The following is a 23,594-nucleotide window of genomic DNA, read 5'->3' on the forward strand; positions in this document are numbered from 1 at the left end:
CTCTAAAGGAACAAGATGTTTATTTTAAGTTAACAAACATTTTTAGCGCAGACAGACCTGTAAAAGGTCTTTGTTTCTGGTAAGAGGCAGCTTCATTCTTGAGTGGAGCATATTTGCAATGGTCACCAAAAGGACTAGATTTTTGTGTGAAATGCACTAGTGGAGCACCTTATATTATTACACACACATTTATTATTCCCTTGGGAATAATTCCTTTCTTTGGACTTTTGCTCAAGTTTATAAATTTACAGGGCTATTGTTTTTTTCACCTCTATATTTTATACTGTTTCAGTGATTGATTTATTAACTGTTCATTTATTAATCAAATACTCACAAACTGCTGCTTATGCTAGGTTTTTGTCATCATGAAATAATGACACACTGACCAATGTTTCTGACACAAACAATATTTTCATTTTCTTTTCTAAGATTTTGATAAAGTTTATGATGAGTCCCAAAAGAAAAAGAAGGCATGGAAAAAAAAACAAGGTAACTATGCATAGGTATACTCATAATACTAATTATTAAAGAAAAAGACCACGCTCACAACCAAGTATGCATCCAGGGACAGAGCAGCGTGCCATATGCTCTGATAAGCAACATAAAAGTTCAACAAACTAAAATCCAGTGCTAAATCTCAAAATGTCATGTTGAAATAAAATACTGTGTGTTATTATATTGTGTACATTGTAGGATTGCATGTGTTTTGCACATGCGTTACACCTAATGCACAGTTTGGGCACAATATTTTTTTTTTTCAACATGATTTTTTGGATTTTAGCACTGCCTTTTAGTTTGTTGGATTGGGGCTGTTGTACCTGTGGGAAATGCAAGGAAAAAGTCTCTGACCCTTTTTTAAAAATGCGGGCGCTTGGAGAGGCACCGTGCAGTTTCACGATTTACTAAAACTGGAGAGTGCAAAATTTGATGAAACTGCATAGAAACTAATCGGCTTCCGTTTTTTTTTTTTTTTTTTTTGTCAAAGTTTAATTGAACAAGCTGAAGTTAGAAGCTGATTGGCTACCATGCAGAGCTTCACCAGATTTTGCACTCTCTAGTTTTAGTATATCAACCTCTCTGTGTTTTCTGATTTGTAGCAGTTCCATTAAGAAATAATGGCACCCCTGTGCATTTGCAAAAGCACATGCCTGGGGGTTGGGGAACACACATACTGTATGTGTGAACTTAAGCTTACTGTGAATGTGGTTTTGGAATAAATGTACATAATTTAATGTGCGTGCTCTGGGCACAAAATAAACCTTTCATTATGTTTGCTTTTCCTCATTTTGTGGGTCTGGATGAAATTGTAAGGGCTTTTGATCAAAACTAGTTGAATCAATGTTGGCAAGATCAAATGTCCTGCAGAAAAAAAAACAGTTTTGGTACAAACTGATTATGCACTCCAGCTTTGCTTTAAACTTGAATATGCCAATAAAAATAATATATTAAATCCTTTTTTATTGAACTATACTGTATAAAGTATGTCTAAATGCAGTGAAAGCAAAATAGTGTGAAAAACATCACCAAAAAGATGATGGAGGTAACAAGTGCTCTAACAAACATGACCCCAAAGGGCCTCAGCTGTTATTATACAGGATTTATATAGCGCCAACACTTTGTGCAACGCTTTACAACATGGGGACGGACAGTATAGTTACAATACAAATCAATACAGGAGGGATCAGAGGGCCCTGCTCGTTAGATCTTACAATCTAGAAGGGAGGCTCAAGTGAACAAAAAGGTAATAACTGTGGGGGATGATCAGATGGAAAAAAATGTAAATACAGTTGTTAGGTGTGGGTAGGATAGGCTTCTCTGAAGAGGAGGGATTTCAGGGATCCTCTAAAAGGTAATAGAGTTGGAGATAATAGGACAGATTGGGGTAAGGAGTTTCATAGGATTGGAGAGGCTCTGAAAAAGTCCTGGAGGCGAGCATGGGAGGAGGTGATGAGAGAGCTAGAGAGCAGGAGGTCTTGAGAGGAATGAAGAGAACAATTAGGTTTGTATTTTGAGATTAGGTTACATATACCCAGTGAAGTGATTAGCCTTCCTTATAAGTTGTACCTATTAATCTGCAGCTATCTGTCCTCTGCAGCCTTATGCCGCGTACACATGATCGGAAATTCCGACGGAATTTGGGCTCAAACTTGTGTTGCATACACACGTCACACAAAATTCAGGACCATCAAGAGCGTGGTGACATACAACACTACAACGAGCCAAGAAAAATTAAGTTTAATGATTCCGAGAATGCGTCAAATTGATTATGAGCATGCGTGGCATTTTTGAGCATCGGAATTGCATTCAGACGATCAGAATTTCCAAAAAGAAATTTTCCCGTCGGAAAATTTGTGAACCGGCTCTCAAATTTTTGCAGAAAAAGTCCGATTGGGCCTACACATGGTCGGAATTTCCAACCAAAAGCTCACATCAAACTTTTCTTGTTGGAAGTTCCACCGTGTGTGCGCGGCATTATACAACACACTGAATCTGTCAGCATCTCCCCAACAGCAAAAAGCAGGAGGAGGGGTTCTGAATTCACACACTGCACAGCTAAGGGAGAAGAGCTGTGAGGCCCTGATTGGAGGGGAGGGACACACTCCCCTCCGCACCCACTACAGAGAACAAGCACGGCTGTGGCTGTCAATCACAGACTGTGCTGGGGCTCTTCTTTCCCTACCACCTTTTTATCTCTGGTGTAGGGAAAATCTGTGAGGTGACTCATACAGATAACAAGAAACAAGGCAGCAGAGAGAAATCACCACAGCTTCAGACAGAGACAAGTACACAGTATAAAAGGATGTGCGTTGTTCAGATTTTCATATCTGAGGTTTACAACCACTTTTATCTCTTTTTCTCCTTATAACAACAGTGGAGGCATCATTGTGTAAATTACACCAGTTAAAAGATTTTTTTTATACTATTAGGCTTGTTAATTGTGTGCAGCAATTTGTGTATAGTAGATGTCACAGGGGCCTGAAATACAGTATATTCTGCAATAGACTTCAAAGGAATTTAGCTACACTCTTCATTGTAACTGAATATATTTTTAATGTTAAACCCATAAAGGAGTACTTCAAAAAGTCACCAAGGTGTCCAGCAAAAATTACAGCAACGGGACTATAACACTGCCAGGGTGCTTGAGCATTTGCTGCAACAGTTATTTTTTTTAAACAAGATCTGAATGACAGTAAAAGGTTTAAGGCACCCCTGGCAAATAGTATGGTTTGCCCCATCCCTGTCACAGTCACCTTTACTGGACAGCATAATCTCCATGTGAATGTGAAGAACAAATATAAAGGCTTGTGAAATAAAGACGAAATTCATAAACTGAATATTACCATTAAATATATAAACCAAATACAGTGCCAAGATAAAAAAAAATTGCACCATTGAATTTTAAATCAAATACGGGCATAAAATGATCTAATGATGAGTAGTGCGAATGTCACATTAGACAACTAAATAGCTCTGACACAGTTCACTATTGTGCCAAGCCAATCCACAAACTGGATAATCATGTCTATGTCTGCTAGGACCACATTTTGAGGAGCAGCTTGCGTGGAAGGTAAGAAGACTGCCCACGTTATTATGATATGCAAAGGTATGACATTTTTTATATTTTTATGACTCATTGTGAACCTATTCTAATTTAAACAGTAATCTACTCAGTAAGGCCCATTTCTCAGTTGGGTTTCTGTCGCAGAGAGAACACCCCGTCTATATTTTGATGGATTGCTCCCCTTGCTGGCTGATCAGCTGAAAGGGTTTGTTAACCCATTTATATAAGACTATGCCAGCCTTACTATTAGAGACTGGCATTTTCCACAAAAAATGAGCATTCTAAATACGAATTTGAGCTATTTTCAGGTCGGTCACATTACCCGCAGCCACTTTACAGCTCCAGATATATGTCCTTCTGTGGGAGGAGCCATGATCTCCCTCTGGCATTAGCCGGAGAGATCATGTGGCCGCTCATCTCCTCCTGCAGAAGCTCTGTCTGGTAGCTGTAAAGCGCCCGCGAGTCACATGACCAGCCTGAAGACAGCTCAAATCCGGTATTTAGAATGCTCATTTTTGAAAACGGTCTCACATAGTGTGTTATGCCAGCCTCTAATAGAGAGGGTTGGCACAGTCTTATTATATCTACGCCCTGGTAATACAATACAGATGTTATAGAATGAAAGTGCATGTTGTGACCATAGAAATCTTTTAAATAATGCATGCACATGTATTTGCCAGTAAGACCTTTACTTTTTAGCCATACACTATAAAATTCTTGTATGCAGATATAAAGGTTACAGTTGTGATTGTGATAACAGCTGCAGAAATCTACCACTATAATGGAATGCTATTTTGATTATGAATGTTATTGAACTCAAAAATAATGGGAATGGTGCTCTTTGATCATTACACAATGGGCAATACATCTACATCATATTAGAAAATGCCTGTAATTACCTGAAAAAATGCAGACCATTATGACGCACAGATCAAAAATACTAGTATTGGTAAAATAATTCTATTTTGAGGTGTTTCACAGTCTCCTGGTAAACTTGCCTAAAACAGCCTGACTGAAATTATAGAGTTTTGTTGGCTTTACATTAAGAAGGAGTGTTTTTTGCAGGTTAAAAATACAAAAACAGAGACCACGCTCAAGTGGTCTGTGGACAAGAAACCACTATCTAACGGACAATTTGATAATCAAACTGGGTCAGGGACACTTGTAATGAAAAAGGTAAGTTCAATAAAAGGAGACACTGCACTCATAACAAGCAATATCTTATTAAATATTTTATACAAATTGTTGTATTGTACTTTTGAGATTGCTGGCCAGGGGCTGCAATCAGAAATTTGCTAAGAAATTGTCACAAACATTTTTCCAGCTATGCAGATTGAAATGAATATTTTATATGTGTGGATTAGCCATTTTGCACAGAAACACTCCTGACTACTATCTTGGGCAGCAAGAGGCTACTGGCCAACGATAAAAAACAAGAGGTACCCTCAAAAACACAACATATCCAATACCTAGAGCAGGGATCTTCAAACTACGGCCCCCTCCAGCTGTTGCGGAACTACAAAATCCCATGAGGCATTGTAAAACTCTGACATTCACAGACATGACTGAGCATGATGGGAATTGTAGTTCCTGAACAACTGGAGGGCCATAGTTTGAGGACCCATGACCTAGAGAATGAGTATTTTATCCACTTAGCCAAGGAAATCTGTCTTTACTTCAAACACCCAGTTATGCCCAGTGGAATGTTAAATACAGATACTCTTCGTTTAACGACTTACCCGTTTAACGACTGCTCAGATTTAAGACCAGCTCTCCCCACCGGCGTGCTGTACATCTTTGTATTTTACAGTAAGGTACAGAATTTTCATTTGTGTTCTGTACTTATGCAAATTAAAACAATGTTATTGAGCTGGAGTTTTGTGTTTAGACCTTTTTTTTTTTTTTACAGTACAGTAGTTCAGAATGCTTACAATATTGATTACTTGTGGCTCCTTGTTTAATGACCAATTTGTTTAATGACCTGGTCGTGGGAATGGAACCTGATCTTTAAGTGAGGAGAGCCTGTATATCTTATGCTAAAACATTTTTTTGGATAGAAAGGAATAGTTGAAACACCTTTCAGGTTTGTACTGCTGTCAGGGATTTTACTCCTTCCCTGGACTATACAAAGTAAAAAATAAAAATAAAAAGTTTGGGCTGTAGATGCACTTTTATAAATATGCATTTGATTATTCAAACTAAGCACAGATTGACTGATCTAAGGACACCAAAGTCATAAACTTATCATGTCTAATATGGCTTTCTATTGACACTAGGTCTAGGACAGGGGTCTCCAAAATGATGGGATACTATTCATTTTACTAATAAGGGGCACTGCTATTCCTTCTATGATCACCAACCTTGATGCCACTATGTATTCTCACTGATGCTGGGCTCAGGACATTTTCTGCCCCCTGCAGGCCGCAATCTGCCCTCCTAAAGTCTGAAGGACAATAAACTATTCCTCCCAACTTATATGAGGCACTATTCCTTCCAATGACACCAAGGGGGCATTATTTCTTCTACTGATATTAATGATGGGATACTACTCCTCCTACTGACCACCAACCCTGAGGCCATATTTATTCTCACTGGTGCTGGGCCCGGGACATTTTCTGCCCCCGCTGGCCACGATTCGGCCCTCCTAAAGTCTGAAGGACAATAAACTGGCCCTTTTGTCTGAAAAGTTTGGAGACCCCTGGTCTAGGACCTCTACAGACAACCCCAGGAAAAGTAACAGTTGGCTATTTTTGACCAATCTAGTTTCCAATAATTGTGTTTATTTACCACAGAATCTGAAAATAATTAGAGCCCAAGACTCAAAGCCTTCCTAGTTTTACTATAATGCAGTCAGACGGATGCTAGAGAATAAGACGGGTGCTCCGAAGTAGTAACCAGGGTTTCCAGTGGTCTGACCGGCCCATCTGCATGCTGCTCCGATTATCAGGGCTGCTTAGCCAAAGCACTGTTGAATGGTGCAGTGTGCAGAAATGAGTGTCAGGTGGAGACCCTGGTCGCTGCCTATGTGGGAGAACAGTGGCCTGACACTCCAGTGGGATGCTAACTATATTAACCCATACTGCAGCCCTTAGAATAAAAAAAAATAAAAGAGAAACGCATATTTACTCATCTATATGCAACCCGGTAAATTTATAGGTAAAAAGGGAGGCTTCTGTTGGCTTCAAATATATATATTTTTGTATTCCAATCATTCATTGGAAAATCACCCCATTGATGTTCAGTAGTGGAGATAATGAAATAATGACATTAAACTACTTCCTCAACTTCTATGCCTATGATTGGAAGATTTTGCATAAGAGTCAATCTGTGTGTAATTATATCTAGTTTACAAATGAAGATAAAGGACTTTACAAAGCTGTGGTAAAAGATAGCAGGGGAGACGACACAACTGAAATGGATCTTACCAAAGAAGGTAGGTGATGATCATCATTCATCTGAAAACTACGTAAGTTTATTTGTTGTGCATCTTCAAGGAAATGGTTTTTATCTCTTTTTATAAATTATTACACAAAATTATTGCGTATTATTTATTTTATTTATTATTATATGAAATTATTACATATTATTAGTTAATAAATTAAAGTATTTCAAGTATTTTATTGCAAACTATCTTGACCCTCATAGGCTATAAATAGAGTATATAAAATTGAGTCTAGTCTGCCATTGTGACTGTTGCTTTGGGAGAGGTGATCCATTTTTGGGTTCCCTCACAAAGTATTTTCCCCATGGTGATGATTTTTTTTTTTATTTTGTTTTAAAATATATTAACAAAAAACAAAACCTTCTGTACAACTAAGCTTACATAAAACTACAGGTTTCCACACACTTCAGTATACTATATTAGTATACTAACATTCATACACACACATATTAGGGCCAACTTACCTGCCAGCATGTCTTTGGAGTGTGGGAGAAAACCAAAGTATGCAGAGGAAACCCACACAGTCATGGTTGAGATTCTAATGCCTCTTTCATACAATAAGCCCACTTGGATCAGCCTGTCCGTTTATCAGGCTGATCAGAGCGTGCCATCCATTGACTCCTATCTGCAGCCGGCTGTCAGTGGAGACGTATCCGTTGACACCTGCCTTCCATCTGACCAGCTCAAGACAGACGTATGGCGATACGTTCGCCTTCCTTCTTGGCGGATCAGATGAGATCTGATGAAAACGGACATGCTGTCTGTTTTCATCCAATCTCCCCATAGAGATCAGCGGGATCTGACAGGTCCCTCCCTGCTCAGTGAGCAGAGACAGACCTGTCCTCCACCGTCCCAGCGGAGATCAACGGAGCGATCTCCCGCTAAGCTGGTGGACTCCTTTGTGCGGATACTTTTATCTATTAACTCTTTTAACTTTTTCCCTACACAAATTAATCTTAGAATGCTCTTTTGTTAATACCATTTTTAATAATTTCTTTGCTGTTTGTTCACTTTTTATATTTTTTAGGAATTGAAGATATAATGCAGGAAATTTGTAGAATAAGTGGTAAGTGTTTAAACACTGCATAGAAGAATGTGACTGTGAGTGACTATGGTGGCCGTGATTCAATATTTTGGGGTCAATTTATATTTTTTTTTAACCAAGATTAACACAACTTTTACCCAAGATGTAAACATTTTTCAATTTAACTTGAAATTGTGAATCTTGAGTAAAACGTTAATAAATATACCCATTTTTTTTTATATTGTTTCGTAATCTTTATATATTTAGATACACATCAAAATGTTAAACAAAGTGAAAAAAATATATTAACCTTAAAGTAGAATTAAAGGCAAAACTTTGTTTTTTATATTATTATTATTATTATTATTGATAGAGAAAGTAAGGGTTATAATCCCTGACAGATTTTTTTATTTTTTTTGCCTTCTTTGTTCAATTAGTGAAACTTCCCTTCACTTTGGCTACTTTCACACCGAGGCACTAGCGGGTGAAAAAGGGTAAAACTACCCATTTGTGGCGCTTTGCCAGTGGTTTGGCGGCGCTGCAATGGGCAGGGGTGCTTTAGGAGCAGTGTATACACCGCTCCTACAGCGCCTCAAAGATGCAGTTACCAGGAATTTTTTACCATCCTGCCAGCGCACCGCTCCAGTGTGAAAGCCCTCGGCTCCTTGAGGGCGCTTTGCAGGTGCTATTTTTAGAGCTGTAGCGCCTGCAAAGCGTCTCAATGTGATAGTAGCCTTAATGTCCCATATCCAAAACAGGAAGTTAGAGGAAATCCCTTCAAAGTGAGGCAATCTCTGGTTGACACGGGTTACCAGAACCTTTTTTTTATGCTCCAGCGACAATGCAAAATTGGGATTCTTTGTGATAAAGGTAGATAGGATAACTAATGAGAGTGAATCTCCCTAACAATGCTAGGCATCTATTTACTTATAAATAGCATCATATTTTATATTTTACCAAACATTTGGTATTATATAGTGTTTGTGTGCACAAACATTCATTAAAATGTATATATTTCAAAATTGGTCTGGGAGTCAAGTGGTGAAACTGACCAATTTCATGTTGTCTTCTACAAGCAATGTCTGCCTCCCCACTGAAATGTAAAGGCACAGCTGACGGAATTAAGATTTACAGCGATGTGAAATATTTCATGGAGAGCATGAATCCTGTGTGGCACCACAAGTATGTTGATCGGTATTCCTTTAACTAATACAACTAGCATAAGTGTTACTAAACCCAGAACCCTGCATTCACTATATCTGGTCTCCCACAGTACACAGAACATAGAAATGTGATTATTTTAGTAAATATAAACTGCTAAATATCTTTTCTCATCAGCAGTATATAGCAGTCTTGTGACTTCTATCAGTTTCTGGTTAAAGCTTGTAGGAGGAGATTTTACTCTCCTCTGATTGTCCTATGATGCTGCAGGTCCCCTGACTATCTGTCTGGACAGTGCTGATTGGCTGTGTGCTAATCGCATGCACTCTCCCAAAACAAAAAACTCTCTAGCAGTGCACACCAAACTGAGCATGTGCAGAGTGCCTCCAAGGCTCTGTACTATCAGGAGATGGATTGTGGAATGTGGAAGAAGGGGAGGATCAGAGAAGACAGGCTCAAACAGCCTTTTTCCATAATGCAGAGGATTAACTCCTTAGGCTCCACAGTGAGCATAACAAGCAAGCTTGACTGCTTATACAGACTGATTTTACTATTGTGGGTTGAGTAACACTTTAAGCACAGAGTACTCATTGTGGGAAAACTGTTTGTCCTTCATGTAAAAAAGGTATCTTAAAGGAGAGTTCTCTTTACAGCAACTTTGATAATAACAACAGCTGAACTCAAATTCTTTGTCGTTGGTAATTTTTTGCTTCATGTACCGTAAGGCAGATACTATTTGTACAATTGTACTATTTTGCCTTTTTCTGTGGTAGGGCATTTTGTATTTAGAATTTAGGAAAAATATTCTAGCATGTTAAAGCCAACCTGTAATCACCTAGTAATGCACTGAAAATTCCTTGAAGAAAACAGCTCATTTGCAACCTCAGGTTTCTTGTTAGTTTCAGGGCTGTGAATTAGTTAATTGAGCAGTTAGGCCTCATGCACAATGAAGCTGATAAACTGATGTTTTTGGGAGTTTGGGTGTTTCTGTGTTATCCTATGTGTCCATGCACACATGGACGGTTTTTGACGTTTAACAGCAGGGGAGTTTTTGGTCTGGTTTTCCGAACGCCCTAAAATCGTGTTCAGGAGCAGGTCTTCTAAACACAAAAAAAAAAGCTGAAAAACGCACATAAATGCTCAAAAATGCACTTTTAATCAGCTTTTTTTGAAGTGTAAGCTGGTGTAATTAAAAAGAAGGCCCAAAAACGCTGACTCTAAAAAACATGCATAAACGCTTTTAAAAAACACTGCTAAAAGTGCGTTTTAAAAGCAGCAATCCGACGTCCAGAACGACTTGTTTGAGCGTCCTGTGTTGTGCATGGAGCCTAACTGATGAGACTGCCCTGGAACTAGAACTAGAAGAGTTCCAAGAGGAGTGTTGCAATCAGAAGCTTGTCACTCAGGTGTCATGATTATTGATTTATGAATAGCTTTCATAGTTTGGATGATTTTGATTATGTATTACAAAAATACCATTATCTAATTTGAAGAAAAACAGTCAGTTCATTAACATTTAAAGAAATATTATATCATTATTTTTTGCACACAGAGATAAGAAAGTAAGCAGTACAGATCGACTTAAATCAGGAAGCACAATGGAACAGGTTTGGCTGCACATTACAAATCCTACAGAGTCAGATCGGGGCTTGTACATGCTGGAACTGTCTGATGGCAAGGACATTCATAAGCGAACGTTTGACCTAAGTGGTAAAGGTAATATCAGTTAATTTACCTCCTAAAAGTTGTAACTGTCCAAAAGGGAGATCTAGATTTCATTGCGGGCCACATCAGTATTATGATTGCCCTCAAAAGGGCCGGTTGTATCTGTAAGATTAGATGACCAGCGCATTCCCCTCCCCTTACATTAGATGTCAAAGGCAACCCACCATCAGAAGTAGAGTCTCCAACTCTCCCTTACACAGGGATGGACTGGGACAAAAATTTGGCCCTGGACTTCATCCAGACCACTTTAATTTTGAGTGTCACCAACAGCACCCCCTTAGATCAGTGTCCCCATCAGCGGTCCCCATTACCATCAGAGTCCCCATTACCATCAGAGTCCCCATTACCATCAGAGTCCCCATTACATCAGGGTGTCCCCCCTCTCCTTCCCCTCCCACATGTACTCACAGTTCTGAAGGCAGCATCTCGTTCCTCTCTCCAGTCATCATGTGATAAGTGACAAGTGATAAGTGGAGAGAGGAAGTAAAGTCTGCTGGCTGTCTAGCTCCCCCTGAAGGCTGGAGGGAGCAGATAGCCCAATTCTCTCTCCAGCAAGTGACGGGAACGTCTCCTCCGTGAGTGAATGCGATACTACACACACTGACTGTTCTGCTGTCTGACGTCACACCGCTGGGACGGGGCTGTACACTTAGGTGTAGTGGCCGTGATGAAGGCTATTGGCTGGCGCCGCCGGGTGCAGGCATAAGCATAAGCGTAAATTGACAGATCAAAGAGACGTGTGAGTGACACAGCCAAGTCGGCCCACTAACCAATTGGCCCACCGGGAAACTCCCAGTAGCCCCGATGGCCAGTCCATCCATGCCCTAACATCACAGTGCACTCCCCTTACCTTATGCTGCTGCTGGGAAGAAGATGGATGCATTGCTTAAAAGCAGAAAATAAGGGTCTGGAGTAGGACCAGAGGAGGGCCACATGAAATGGCCTGGAGGGCCGGATTCGGCCCGCGGGCCTTGTGTTTGACACCTGTGATCTAGACATTCACAATGATACCTAAACGATATCTAAACATAAGAATCAACATTTCATATATCGCAACTTACCATTCAGATGTGGTGGCTGAATTTGTTTTCTTTTTTCGGAAACATTATTAGCAAGTATCAACATTTCCCAATCATCTTGCCATAAATGCAATGTTCTTGTCACTTCCTGTGAGCTGACCCAAAAGCACAAACAATTTTATCTTTCTCCCGTAAACTACTAATGCCCTACCCCCCAAAAAATGAAAACAAAGAGAGAAGGACTTATTTGTAGTCAAGCCTGGGTAACAACCGTGGCTGCCTCCATAGATATAGTAGAGTGAATGAGGAACACAAAGGGGGTTATTTACACTTGAAATTGCACTGAAAGTGCACTTGGAAATGCAGTCGCTGTAGATCCGAGGGGGACATGCAAGGAAAATAAAAAACACAGTTTTAACTCGCACATGATTGGATGATAAAATCAGCAGAGCTTCCCCTCATTTCAGATCTTCCCTTCAGATTTACAGCGACTACACTTCCAAGTGCACTTGTAGTGCAAAGTGGATTTGCCTTTTGTAAATAACCCCCAAAGTGTGTTATTCTCCGTATCACTAGGTAAAAATAAAGAGGAAAGGCCTGAAGGCTTACCATACAAGGACTGGTAAGCTGCAATATTTTAAACATGTGTTGCACATATTAGCATCAATTCACAAAAGCATATCGTATGCAAAATTTCACTTTCAAGCTCTCATTAGCTCAAGTTAAAGCGGAGGTCCGGCTTAAAAAAAAAAAAAATATTAAAAGGTCAGCAGCTACAAACACTGTAGCTGCTGACTTTTAATAAGGAGACTTACCTGTCCAGGGTGCCCGCGATGTCGGCAGCCGAAGCCGAGCAATCGCTCGGGTCTCGCCTGCCCTGCCGCCATCTTCGTGCATGCGAGAGCCGCGCGGTGCTATGTGAATAGGCGGATGTCTCTGGGGACACACACAAGGTCCCAGAAGACACTGCTACCCATTTCCCAGGAGGCAATGTGACAAGGAGAAGAAAGAAGACCGCCGTGGACAAGGAAGTGGCAGATTAGGAGATCTGCCTAGTAACTTCTGGTAAGTATAAAAAAAAAAAAAAATTTAAGGGTGGATCTCTCTTTTAACAATAACAATAACAATTAACATTTAAGTCCGGCCCCCTTAAAGTCTGGAGGACAGTAATCCGGCCCTTTGTTTAGAAAGTTTGGGGACCCCTGATTGAGGCCTCGTACACACGACCGAGTTTCTCGGCAAAAAACAGCAAGAAACTTGCTGGGATTTTTTTTTTGCCGAGGAAACCGGTCGTGTGTACATTTTTCGACGAGAAAACTGTCGAGGATCCCGTCAAACCAAAAAGAGAGCATGTCTTCTTTTTCCTCGTCGGGAATGGAGAAACTTGCCTTGTCGAGTTCCTCGACAGTCTAACAAGGAACTCGACAAGGAAAACGATGTGTTTCGCCCGTCGAGTTCCTCAGTCGTGTGTACGAGACTTCAGATCATCAAAATAAATACATTACATTCTGGTTCAGCTGTGCCTAGTAACCAATCGGCTTCTAACTTCAGCTTGTTCAATAAAACGTTGACAATAAGCCCTCGTTCACATTGGAGCGATTTGTCATTGCACGATATGTCCCAGCCTATTGACGATAATGGCGTAGTTCCAATTGGTACGACTATTTTTGCTGATTTCAGGTGCGACTTTAATAGACATCTGTGCATTAAGCCGCACAGATGTCTTTAAAGTAGCACATGAAATTGTGCTGACCTGCTACTTCGAAATGGTGCTACTTCAAGTGAAATAGCACAATTTTAAAATTTGGTGGTATTTGATCACCTCTGCGGTTTTTATTTTTTGCGCTATAAACAAAAATAGAGCGACAATTTTGAAAAAAATTCAATATTTTTTACTTTTTGCTATAATAAATATCCCCCAAAAATATATAAAAAAAATTTTTTTTTACTCAGTTTAGGCCGATACGTATTCTTCTACCTATTTTTGGTAAAAAAAACGCAATAAGCGTTTATCGGTTGGTTTGCGCAAAATTTATAGCGTTTACAAAATAGGGGATAGTTTTATTGCATTTTTATTTTTAAAAAAATGTTTTGCTACTAATGGCGGCGATCAGCCTTTTTTTTCGTGACTGCGACATTATGGCGGACACTTCGGCCAATTTTGACACATTTTTGGGACCATTGTCATTTTCACCGCAAAAAATGCATTTAAAATGCATTGTTTATTGTGAAAATGACAATTGCAGTTTGGGAGTTAACCACAAGGGGGCGCTGATGATGTTATGTGTTCCCAGAAGTGTGTTTACAACTGTAGGGGGGTGTGGCTGTAGGTGTGACGTCATCGATTGTGTCCCCCTATAAAAGGGATGACACGATCGATGCAGCCGCCACAGTGAAGAATGGGGAAGCCGTGTTTACATACAGCTCTCCCCGTTCTTCAGCTCTGGGGACCGATCGCGGGACTCCAGCGGCGATTGGGTCCGCTGGTCCCGCGGTCCCGGAGCTTTGGACCGGGTCACGGGTGCGCGCCCACGGCTGGGTACTAGTACAGGATGTACCTGTACGTACATGTGCCCAGCCGTGCCATTCTGCCGACGTATATGTGCTGGTCCTTAAGTGGTTAATGTGTGCCAGGGCTAAAACCTGGAAGCTGATTGGCTATCATGCATAGCTGCATCAGATTTTGTGTTCACCAGTATATCATCTTTATCTGTAAGCACTGTATGAATCAAGATCCAATGTTTGCCTGTACCTTTTCACAGATATATTTAAAATACAGCCATTGTCTTAGAAATGCAATAATGCTTTACTGTTATGAAAGTGAAAATGACATTTATAAGTATGTCTTTTTTTATATATACTTGTCTTTTTTTTGTTTAGTATTTGATGATTTATTGGCAGAACAACAGAAATGCAAGTAAGTATATACAATATATAGCTAGACCTGGTTTATTAAAGTAAAACTCTAGGCAAACACCTATATTCACAAATACAAGTAAAACCTTGGAATGCGAGCATAATTCGTTCTGGAAACATGCTTGTAATCCAAAGCACTTGTATATCAAAGCAAATTTCCCCATAAGAAATAATGGAAACTCAAATGATTCGTTCCACAACCATTTATTCATAGGTCCCTCAGTTTATAGTCCATATAAATTGTTGTGTAACCATAAAATGTCCGTCCACAAATGAAAGCCTCCCCAAGGGGATTAGAAGCAAAATACAGCAAGAACTACAGAGTATAAAAGAGAAGAGAGACGCCTCTAAGTGTAGCACTATGGTTACATTTAATGAAGGTACAACATTTAGCAACTCACATGGTTGATGATTAAAAGAGGCACATCTAAGTATGCAGGCATCCGGGTTAAAGTGATCCACATAGACCGTCCTCCTCACCGTCGGCTCTCACCCCTGTCAGTCTGCAATCATGACCGGGAAGACTACCCTGCAGTAGAGCTATCTGAAAGCGAGGCTTGAACAGCTCGTGGAAGGGAGGACATCAATGGCGATGAGGAGGATGGTCTTTGTGGACAGCTTGACCCTGGATGCCTGCATACTTAGATGTGTCTGTTTTAATTCATCCTGGTAGATGGTAGCAGATTATTTATCAAGAATGTCTTGGTACATTTTTCCATTCATCCTATCTTCAAGGACATGAAGTTTGCCAGTACCGCATGCTGAAAAACAGCCCCACACCTTGATGTTCCCCCCTCCAAACGTCACTGTTGGTATGGTGTTTTTGGGGTGATGTGCAGTGCCATTTGACCTCCAAACATGGTGTGTATTATGTCATCCAAAGACTTCAATTTTGGTCTCATGTGACCAGACTATATTTTCCCAATATTTCACAAGCTTGTCTAAATGTTGTGCAGCAAACTTTAAACAAGCTTTAACATGCTTTTTCTTCAGCAATGGAGTCTTGTATGGTGAGCATGCATACAGGCCATGGCGGCTAAGTGCATTACTTATTGTTTTCTTTGAAATAATTGTACCTGCTAATTCCAGGTCTTTTTCTTTATGTGTTCAAAACGTTTTTCCTGTGTCATGTTATTTTATTACACATAACTTAACCACTTAAGGACCGCCTCCTGCACATATACAACGGCAGAATGGCATGGCTGGGCACATGCACGTACAGGTACGTTGCCTTTAAGAGCCCAGCCAAGGCTCAAGCACCCCCCGCCGGTGCGTGCACGCGACCCGATACGAAGCTCCGTGACCACGGCCGCGGGACCCGTGGACACGATCGCCGCCGGTGTCCCACAATCAGTCACAGGAGCTGAAGAATGGGGAGAGGTGTGTGTAAACACACCTTCCCCGTTCTTCACAGTGGCAGTGTCATTGATCGTCTGTTCCCTGATATAGGGAAAGACGATCAATGACTTCACCAGTCCAGCCCCATCCCCCTACAGTTAGAAACACATATGAGGTCACACTTAACCCCTGCAGCGCCCCCTAGTGGTTAACTCCTAAACTGCAATTGCAATTTTCACAGTAATCAATGCATTTTTATAGCACTATTTGCTGTAAAAATGACAATGGTCCCAAAAATGTGTCAAAATTGTCCGATGTGTCCGCCATAATGTCGCAGTCATGAAAAAAATCGCTGATCGCCGCCATTAGTAGTAAAAAAAAAAAATATTAATAAAAATGCCATAAAACTATCCCCTATTTTGTAAACACTATATAAACCGAGGAAAAAAAATTCTTATATCTTTTTTTGGGGATATTTATTATAGCAAAAATTTAAAAATATTGCATTTTTTTCAAAATTGTTGCTCTATTTTTGTTTATAGTGCAAAAAATAAAAACCGCAGAGGTGATCAAATACCACCAAAAGAAAGCTCTATTTGTGGGAAAAAAATGACGCCAAATTTTGTTTGGGAGCCTGCATGAGAGAACTTTTGTCAAGTAGAAGCTACAACATTTTGTTTTTAATAAAATGTTTCTGTAAAAATGTATGCTATTCATTCTATGTATCAGCATGTGAAACAATATTTTGTTTTCTGTTTTCTAGGGAAGAAGAAATAATAGAAAAAAGTAAGTAAAAATAAACATTTGATATAAATAAGTCACAATTATATTCCTAGTGGAAAAAAAGTTACTACAATACTTTATTACACAATGACCATAATGGTTTGCTGTACAATTGAAATGGCTTAATTGTACTTAGAAATATAGATAAGTGACAACAGAAAAGGACCAAATAGTACATGGGGTCTGCCCCTTTTTTTTATTTTGTTTGTTCTTTTAACCTTGTTGCAGATCTTTTGTCTGAAGCATATTTAGGTTCCCCATTATTGTACCCAATATTTTGCACTGCAGTTTCCACTCATTAGACCAATTTTCCAGCAATGCCAAATCATGTTCCATGTTACAAACGCCACTTAGAATATCAACCCTATTGCAATCATTTGTGTCCTCAGCAAAAATGCATACCTTACCCACCAATCCTTTATCTACAGCACTCACAAACAGATTAAATAGAACAGGACCTGGTACAACACTAGTGACTGATCTGTATTCTGAATGAGCCCCATTTACAACCACACTGTATCTGTATCTATACTTTAGCCAACTGAACCAATTAAAGGTTAAAGCCCGGTATAGATGGATCAAATCTTGGCTGGTTCAGCAAGCACCAGCCAAGAATCGAGCCATCTGTGGGCAGACTGGTTGTATTGAGGTCGATCCATCAATCAACTTAAGTACAACCAGCCTGTCTGTTTTTTGCATGTGATTACTGCCGGCGACTATAGCAGCAAGCAGTAATCGTGTTCTGCCAACAGGGAAGGTTCCCCGTGCCCTCCTGCTGGCAAAAAACGAAAGAGCTGCAGGAGGGATTCCCCTATCATAACTGTGTTATATTGAATCCCCAAATCTTTGGAGGAAAGTAAATTGCATCATTTATGTCTTAACTAAGTCTTAAGCCTCGTACACACGACCGAGGAACTCGACGGGCGAAACACATCGTTTTCCTCGTCGAGTTCCTTGTCAGGCTGTCGAGGAACTCGACAAGGCAAGTTTCTCCATTCCCGTAGAGGAAATAGAGAACTTTTTGGCTCGTCGAGTTTCTCGACAGTTTCCAAGACGAAAATGTACACACGACCGGTTTCCTCGGCAAAAAAATATCTCCCAGCAAGTTTCTTGCTGGTTTTTGCCGAGAAACTTGGTCGTGTGTACGAGGCCTGAGCTTGTTAAACTTTTTCTGAATGGCTTTACAGTTCAGAAATAAAGTGCAATAATCCTCATTGAGCGAATTCTTGCTTGACACAGAAACACTGGTGTAGACTACTCTTGTGGACAACATACGCCACAATTCTCACTAAATATCACAGAGAATAGAAGTGGCGTCACTGTGCTCCATTTCCACTGCCTACCACCCAGACCCACTACATGAGTACATGTAGGATTCTTTATTCTGATCACTGTAGAATAGAGGTAGGCAACCTGTGGCCCTCCAGCTGTTGTTTAAATACATTTCCCATGAGGCATTGCAAGGTAGGCATGATGGGACTTCTGCAACAGCTGGAGGGCCCCAGGTTGCCTACCCCTGCTGTAGAAGAATGGTAAGTTCACGCCTGTTCTGGTAATCTGAGTGTTTATGATACTTCCAGATCGAGCTAAAGTGGTCCGAGGTCTTCCAGATCTGGCAACAATAATGGTAGACAAGGTAAGTTTAATAATGGTCATTGCCTTGTAGTTCATAATATGTGTTTTATAATCTTACTTATGTAGCACCCTCTACCATAGGCAGATGCTAAGTGTAAGGGCTTTTGTGTAAGCTGCCAGCGCAGGTAAATTTAAGCAGGCGTATGCTGCAAGCTAGGCCTGTTTGTTTTGATCTGGGGGCAGGAAGTGGTTTAGAGCAGTGGTCATCAACCCTGTCCTCAGGGCCCACTAACAGGCCAGGTTTGGCTGGGTTCACACTACGGTTTTCCCGTCCGTCAGCCGCATACGATTTCAGTATTGAAAACGTACGGGCCCGGACGGGAAAACGTATAGATAGAGAATGCATTGCAAATCGTATGCACTCGGATGCATCCGGGTGCGTACGATTTGCTGGCAAAACGTTTTTTAAACGTACCCAAAACCGTGTTCAACCACGGTTTTGCGGTCGTTTTTAAAACAGTATGGCAACCGCATACGTTTTCCTTTAACATTAATGTCAATGGAAAACGCACATGTGTGCGGTTCCATACGTTCCCGTCCGTTTCAGCCGCATACGTTTTTTCATATAAATCGTATGCGGCTGACGGACGGGAAAACCGTAGTGTGAACCCAGCCTTTGCAAGATAACTGAAATACATGACAGGTGATATCATTTGCTTCTCAGTGATTATAGTATTCTGGTCTGCATCTCCCCAAGGTAATACAAAAAACCTGGCCTGTTAGTGGGTCCTGATGACAGGGTTGATGACCACTGGTTTAGAGGATTACAAGGCACTCCCCTGTTCCTTCCACTGCTTCCCCCTTCCCTTCTCCAAGATAATAGACTGGCATTGCCAACTGTTATCTCTTTTCTGTTAAGACCAGATATTCAGGGAAGCAGCACTTAAAGAGGAAGTAAACCCTTTGTTTCCCTGCAAAGGTAAAGCATAATGGGCTACTATGCATTGCATAGTAGCCCATTATGTGTTACTTACCTGCAGGAGAAGCCCACAATGTTCCAGTCTAACTCGCTAGTAGCGAGCGTCCATCTTCACCCCTCTTGTTTTCCGAGGTCCACAAACTCCGGCTTTGTGACTGGCCGGAGTCACGTGATGTCACTTTAACGGCATGACCCCATTCACAAAGCGGCACTCTCAGTGCGCCTGCACCGGTGTCTACATTGGTGCTGTCATTTTTGCAAATATCTCCTAAACCGTGTAGGTTTAGGAGATATTTGTGGCACCTACAGGTAAGCCTTAATCTAGGCTTACCTGTAGGTAAAAGTGGTCTGTAAGGGTTTACAACCACTTTAAAGAGCAGGAGCCAGCAAAGCTGTAAGCAGCAAGTGCTGGGGTAGGAATTGTAACAAAGAGTTTACTGGTGAATGTTTATATTATTATGCTGAATGTGTTAAGCTAAAAAACACTAAGGGCTTAAAGTGTTACTAAACCCAGGACCCTGCATTCACTATATCTGGTCTATATCTGGTCTCCTACAGTACATAGAACATGGAAATGCAATTATTTCAGTAAATATAAACTGCTAAATACCTTTTCTCATCACCAGTATATAGCAGTCTTTTGGCTTCTATCACTGTCTGGTTAAAGCTTGTAGGGGGAGTTTTCGTTGTACTCTGACTGTCCTATGAGGCTGCAGGATTCCTGACACTCTGTCTGGACAATGCTGATTGGCCCTGTACTGATCACATGCTCCCTCCCAAGAAAAAAAAACTCTCTAGCAATACACACCAAACTGATCATGTGCAGAGTACCCCCAAGGCTCTGTCCTTTCAGGAGATGGATTGGGGACAGTAGAAGAAGGAGAGGATAAGAAAAGACATGATTAAACAGCCTTTTTACACAATGCAGAGAATTAACCTCTTAGGTTACACAGTGAGTATAACAAACATGCTTTATTGCATATACAGACTGATTTCACTGTTGTGGGTTTAGTAACACTTGTGAAGAACTAAAAAGTAATCCGCTACGGGGGAAAAAAATTGCCCAGGGTGTAGGTTATTTAAGAAAATATTTTACATTGTACACATTTATCCTTGATAATGTTGAACTTGAACACTGCATGTGACATTTTTTTTTTTTGCTTGTATTGCTAGACTTTGTGTTTGACATGTCACATATCTGGAGACCCTGCTCCTGAAGTCTCCTGGGTGAAGAATGAGAAGAAAGTGATATTTAAAGATCGTTATAAACTTGAAGTTCATGGTACTGTGGTAACTTTGACCATAGAGAAAATCTGTGCTGAAGATTCAGGCCGATATCGTATAACTGTGAAAAATAAGTATGGATCAGAGGTTGGGCAGGTAACAGTAAGTGTATTTAAGCATGGTGAAGAGCCGGAAGAACTGAAGTATGTACCGGACATAACTGCAGATCTAGAGTCACTGATGACACCATGAGAAGAAGAGGAAACCCTAACACATGTAAAGTCTGCAGAAAGATTGCAATTAAATAAAAAGATAAAAGCAATAAAAAAAGATGCTGTGTATATTTGTGTTTGTTTTCATTTCTCTGACTCGGATATTCTCTGCTAAGTTTATCACTTTACTGATGGAAATCGATGTTCAGTGCATTCACATAACACTAAGGCCTTGTACTCACGAGCAGACATGTCCGATGAAACCGGTCCGCGGACCGTTTTCATCGGACATGTCTGCCCGGGGACTTCTGTTCGGTGGCTGTACACACCATCGAACAGAAGTCCGCGCGTAAACAATACGCGGGGCGTGTCCGCGGTGGCGACGTGGGCGGGCCTGCCTTTTAAATGCTTCCACGCATGCGTCAAAGTCATTCGACGCATTCGAGGGATGGCGGGCGGCCGGACATGTACGGTAGGTCTGTACAGACGACCGTACATGTCCGGGCGGACAGGTTTCCTGTCCGATCCGCCCGAAAATGGTCCGCTCGGGCCTACACACGGCCAAACATGTCTGCTGAAACTGGTCCGCGGACCAGTTTCAGCAGACATGTTTGGTCGTGAGTACGGGGCCTTAAAGGAGAAGTAAGGCCAAAGCTCTTTTAGCCCTAATTCTCATGGGGACCACAGGAGTGCACTTCGTTCTGGACTTTTGTGATCCGTATTCAGCCAACAGCCAGTCCAGACTCAACTTTTATGTCTGGATCCACCCAGCTGCCTGTACCGGCAGCTGGATTAGCCGCTCAGCATGCCGCTGCACAGCCTGGCACTCTAGTGAGTGCTGGAGGGGTAAATTAGAGAGCCGGTGACTAAGAGCCGGTTCACACAGGGGCGACTCATCAGGCAACTCAGCCGCCTGACAAGTCGAGTCCCGTTCTGTTCAATGGAACCGTTCTAATAGGTGTGACTCAAGTCGCTCCGACTTAGAAAAAGGTTTTTGTATGACTTTGGGGGCGACTTGCATTGACTTCAATACAGAAGTCATTTTGAAAGTTGCCTCTTAAGTCGTCTTGAGATCGGCTTGCCGAGTCGCTTCCAAAGTCGTGCCGGCTCTGACAGTCACTGGCTCTCTGCTGACTGAAGACCAAGAACTGAGCAATCAACGGTCTTTGATCACTCAGTTCACAGTATAGAGGTGGCAGGGGACAGATGCAGCATCGTCTCAATGCTGTATCCACCTAGCTGAGTATTAATGTCTGTTTGTTTTTTTATTGTGAATTATTCTTTTAAAGTGTATGTCAGCCAAAACGTTATTCTTATTTTGGATAGAGTAGAGTTTAATAGTCATCTTTAAAGGGTCACTAAAGGAAATTTTTTTTTTTGCTGAAATGACTGTTTACAGGGCATAGAGACATAATAGTTAACTGATTCCTTTTAAAAATGATTAAAAACAGATAAAAAAACAATCATATAATGTGCCTGCAGTGTAGTTTTGTTTTTGCTGCTGTTTGCTGGTTCTCTGATGTACAGAGAGCCACTAGAGGGCAGTCAGCCAATAGAGAGCAGTGATACTTTGTCTAAAACTCCTCAGCACCAATCCAGTTTTGTTTTACTCACACCTCCTTGATTAGTGACCACCGTGAGAAATCTCCCAGTACTGTGGTCATCAGGAAACAGGCAACCAGGAAGTGTCCAGAACAGAGAGGATTTACAGCAACATGAAAGCAAAAACGAACAATAAGGACATGAAACCAGGACTGCAGCAAGGTAAAGGAAGCTATTTAGCTAAAAAAAAAAATTCCTTTAGTGACCCTTTAATTGCTATCTGGTGCGCAATTTGAACGTTTTTCCTTCACTTATGGTCTGCCTGACAACAATTTCACCAGACCAGACTAGAAGTAAAGGAACATTTGCAACTGGGTCACTGACAGCAATACAGCTTTCTGAGGTTCTTTCCTTCTCAATTAAAAAATTGTTGTTGATGTTGGAGATTTACCCTTATTTTCTGTCTGGCAAAATGGTTGACAGTTAGACAGTAAGTGAGGGTAACTCTATCTACTCTATCTAACGGAGTCCTGGATAGCGCTCTCAAACTGAACAAAAGAAGCTTGCCTGGACATGCACATGAATTCACTAAGCTAACAATCTCATTATTTATCATAGGGACAATTTTCAGCATTGACAGAATATGAGAGCTACAAATAATAATCACATGGCTGAAAATCATCATCATGGCAAATAACACATGCATTTTATCTTAGTGAATTGAGTCTACATTATTAATTGAGTAATTTGGTGCCAAATGTAAAAATGGAATGCCTTTTCATTTATTTATTTTCATTCTGATACCATAGAGAGGTCCAGTCATTACCGTTCAGTAATACAGGTAAAAATGAACATTATTTTCTAGAAAAATAAGATCTATTAAAACCCCTTTAGAACAGAATTAAATCTGCAAACAATTTTATTAAATGTACCAACGTGTAAAATTAATTCATACATATGTGGTGCCTATGTACCTTACAGTACTGGTGCTAGCTAAATTTATGTGTAGATCAGAGTGTAGTTAAACTCTGATCCAGATTGTTAGTAGCAAATTGCGATCTCTGTCTCAGCTTGGCTGTGCTGTGAGCCCAT

The 23,594-nt window shown here is 40.7% G+C and overlaps 1 protein-coding gene across 1 annotated transcript in view; it reads left to right on the forward strand.

The window, feature by feature from the left end:
- Positions 1-21,026, forward strand: part of MYOM3 (myomesin 3) — a 145,018-nt gene extending 123,992 nt beyond the window's left edge. Inside the window, exons 28-39 of the mRNA XM_040339383.1 lie at positions 430-489; positions 3,537-3,568; positions 3,955-4,058; positions 4,570-4,738; positions 6,908-6,995; positions 8,032-8,070; positions 9,105-9,210; positions 10,742-10,905; positions 14,814-14,850; positions 16,951-16,973; positions 18,551-18,606; positions 20,698-21,026. Of these exons, the coding sequence (XP_040195317.1) occupies positions 430-489; positions 3,537-3,568; positions 3,955-4,058; positions 4,570-4,738; positions 6,908-6,995; positions 8,032-8,070; positions 9,105-9,210; positions 10,742-10,905; positions 14,814-14,850; positions 16,951-16,973; positions 18,551-18,606; positions 20,698-21,000 (1,181 nt within the window). The 3' untranslated portion in view covers positions 21,001-21,026. The remainder of the gene's footprint in view (positions 1-429; positions 490-3,536; positions 3,569-3,954; positions 4,059-4,569; positions 4,739-6,907; positions 6,996-8,031; positions 8,071-9,104; positions 9,211-10,741; positions 10,906-14,813; positions 14,851-16,950; positions 16,974-18,550; positions 18,607-20,697) is intronic.
- Positions 21,027-23,594: the final 2,568 nt, after the last annotated feature.

The sequence above is a fragment of the Rana temporaria genome, chromosome 2, assembly GCF_905171775.1.
Source record: "Rana temporaria chromosome 2, aRanTem1.1, whole genome shotgun sequence".
In the NCBI taxonomy this organism is placed as follows: domain Eukaryota; kingdom Metazoa; phylum Chordata; class Amphibia; order Anura; family Ranidae; genus Rana; species Rana temporaria.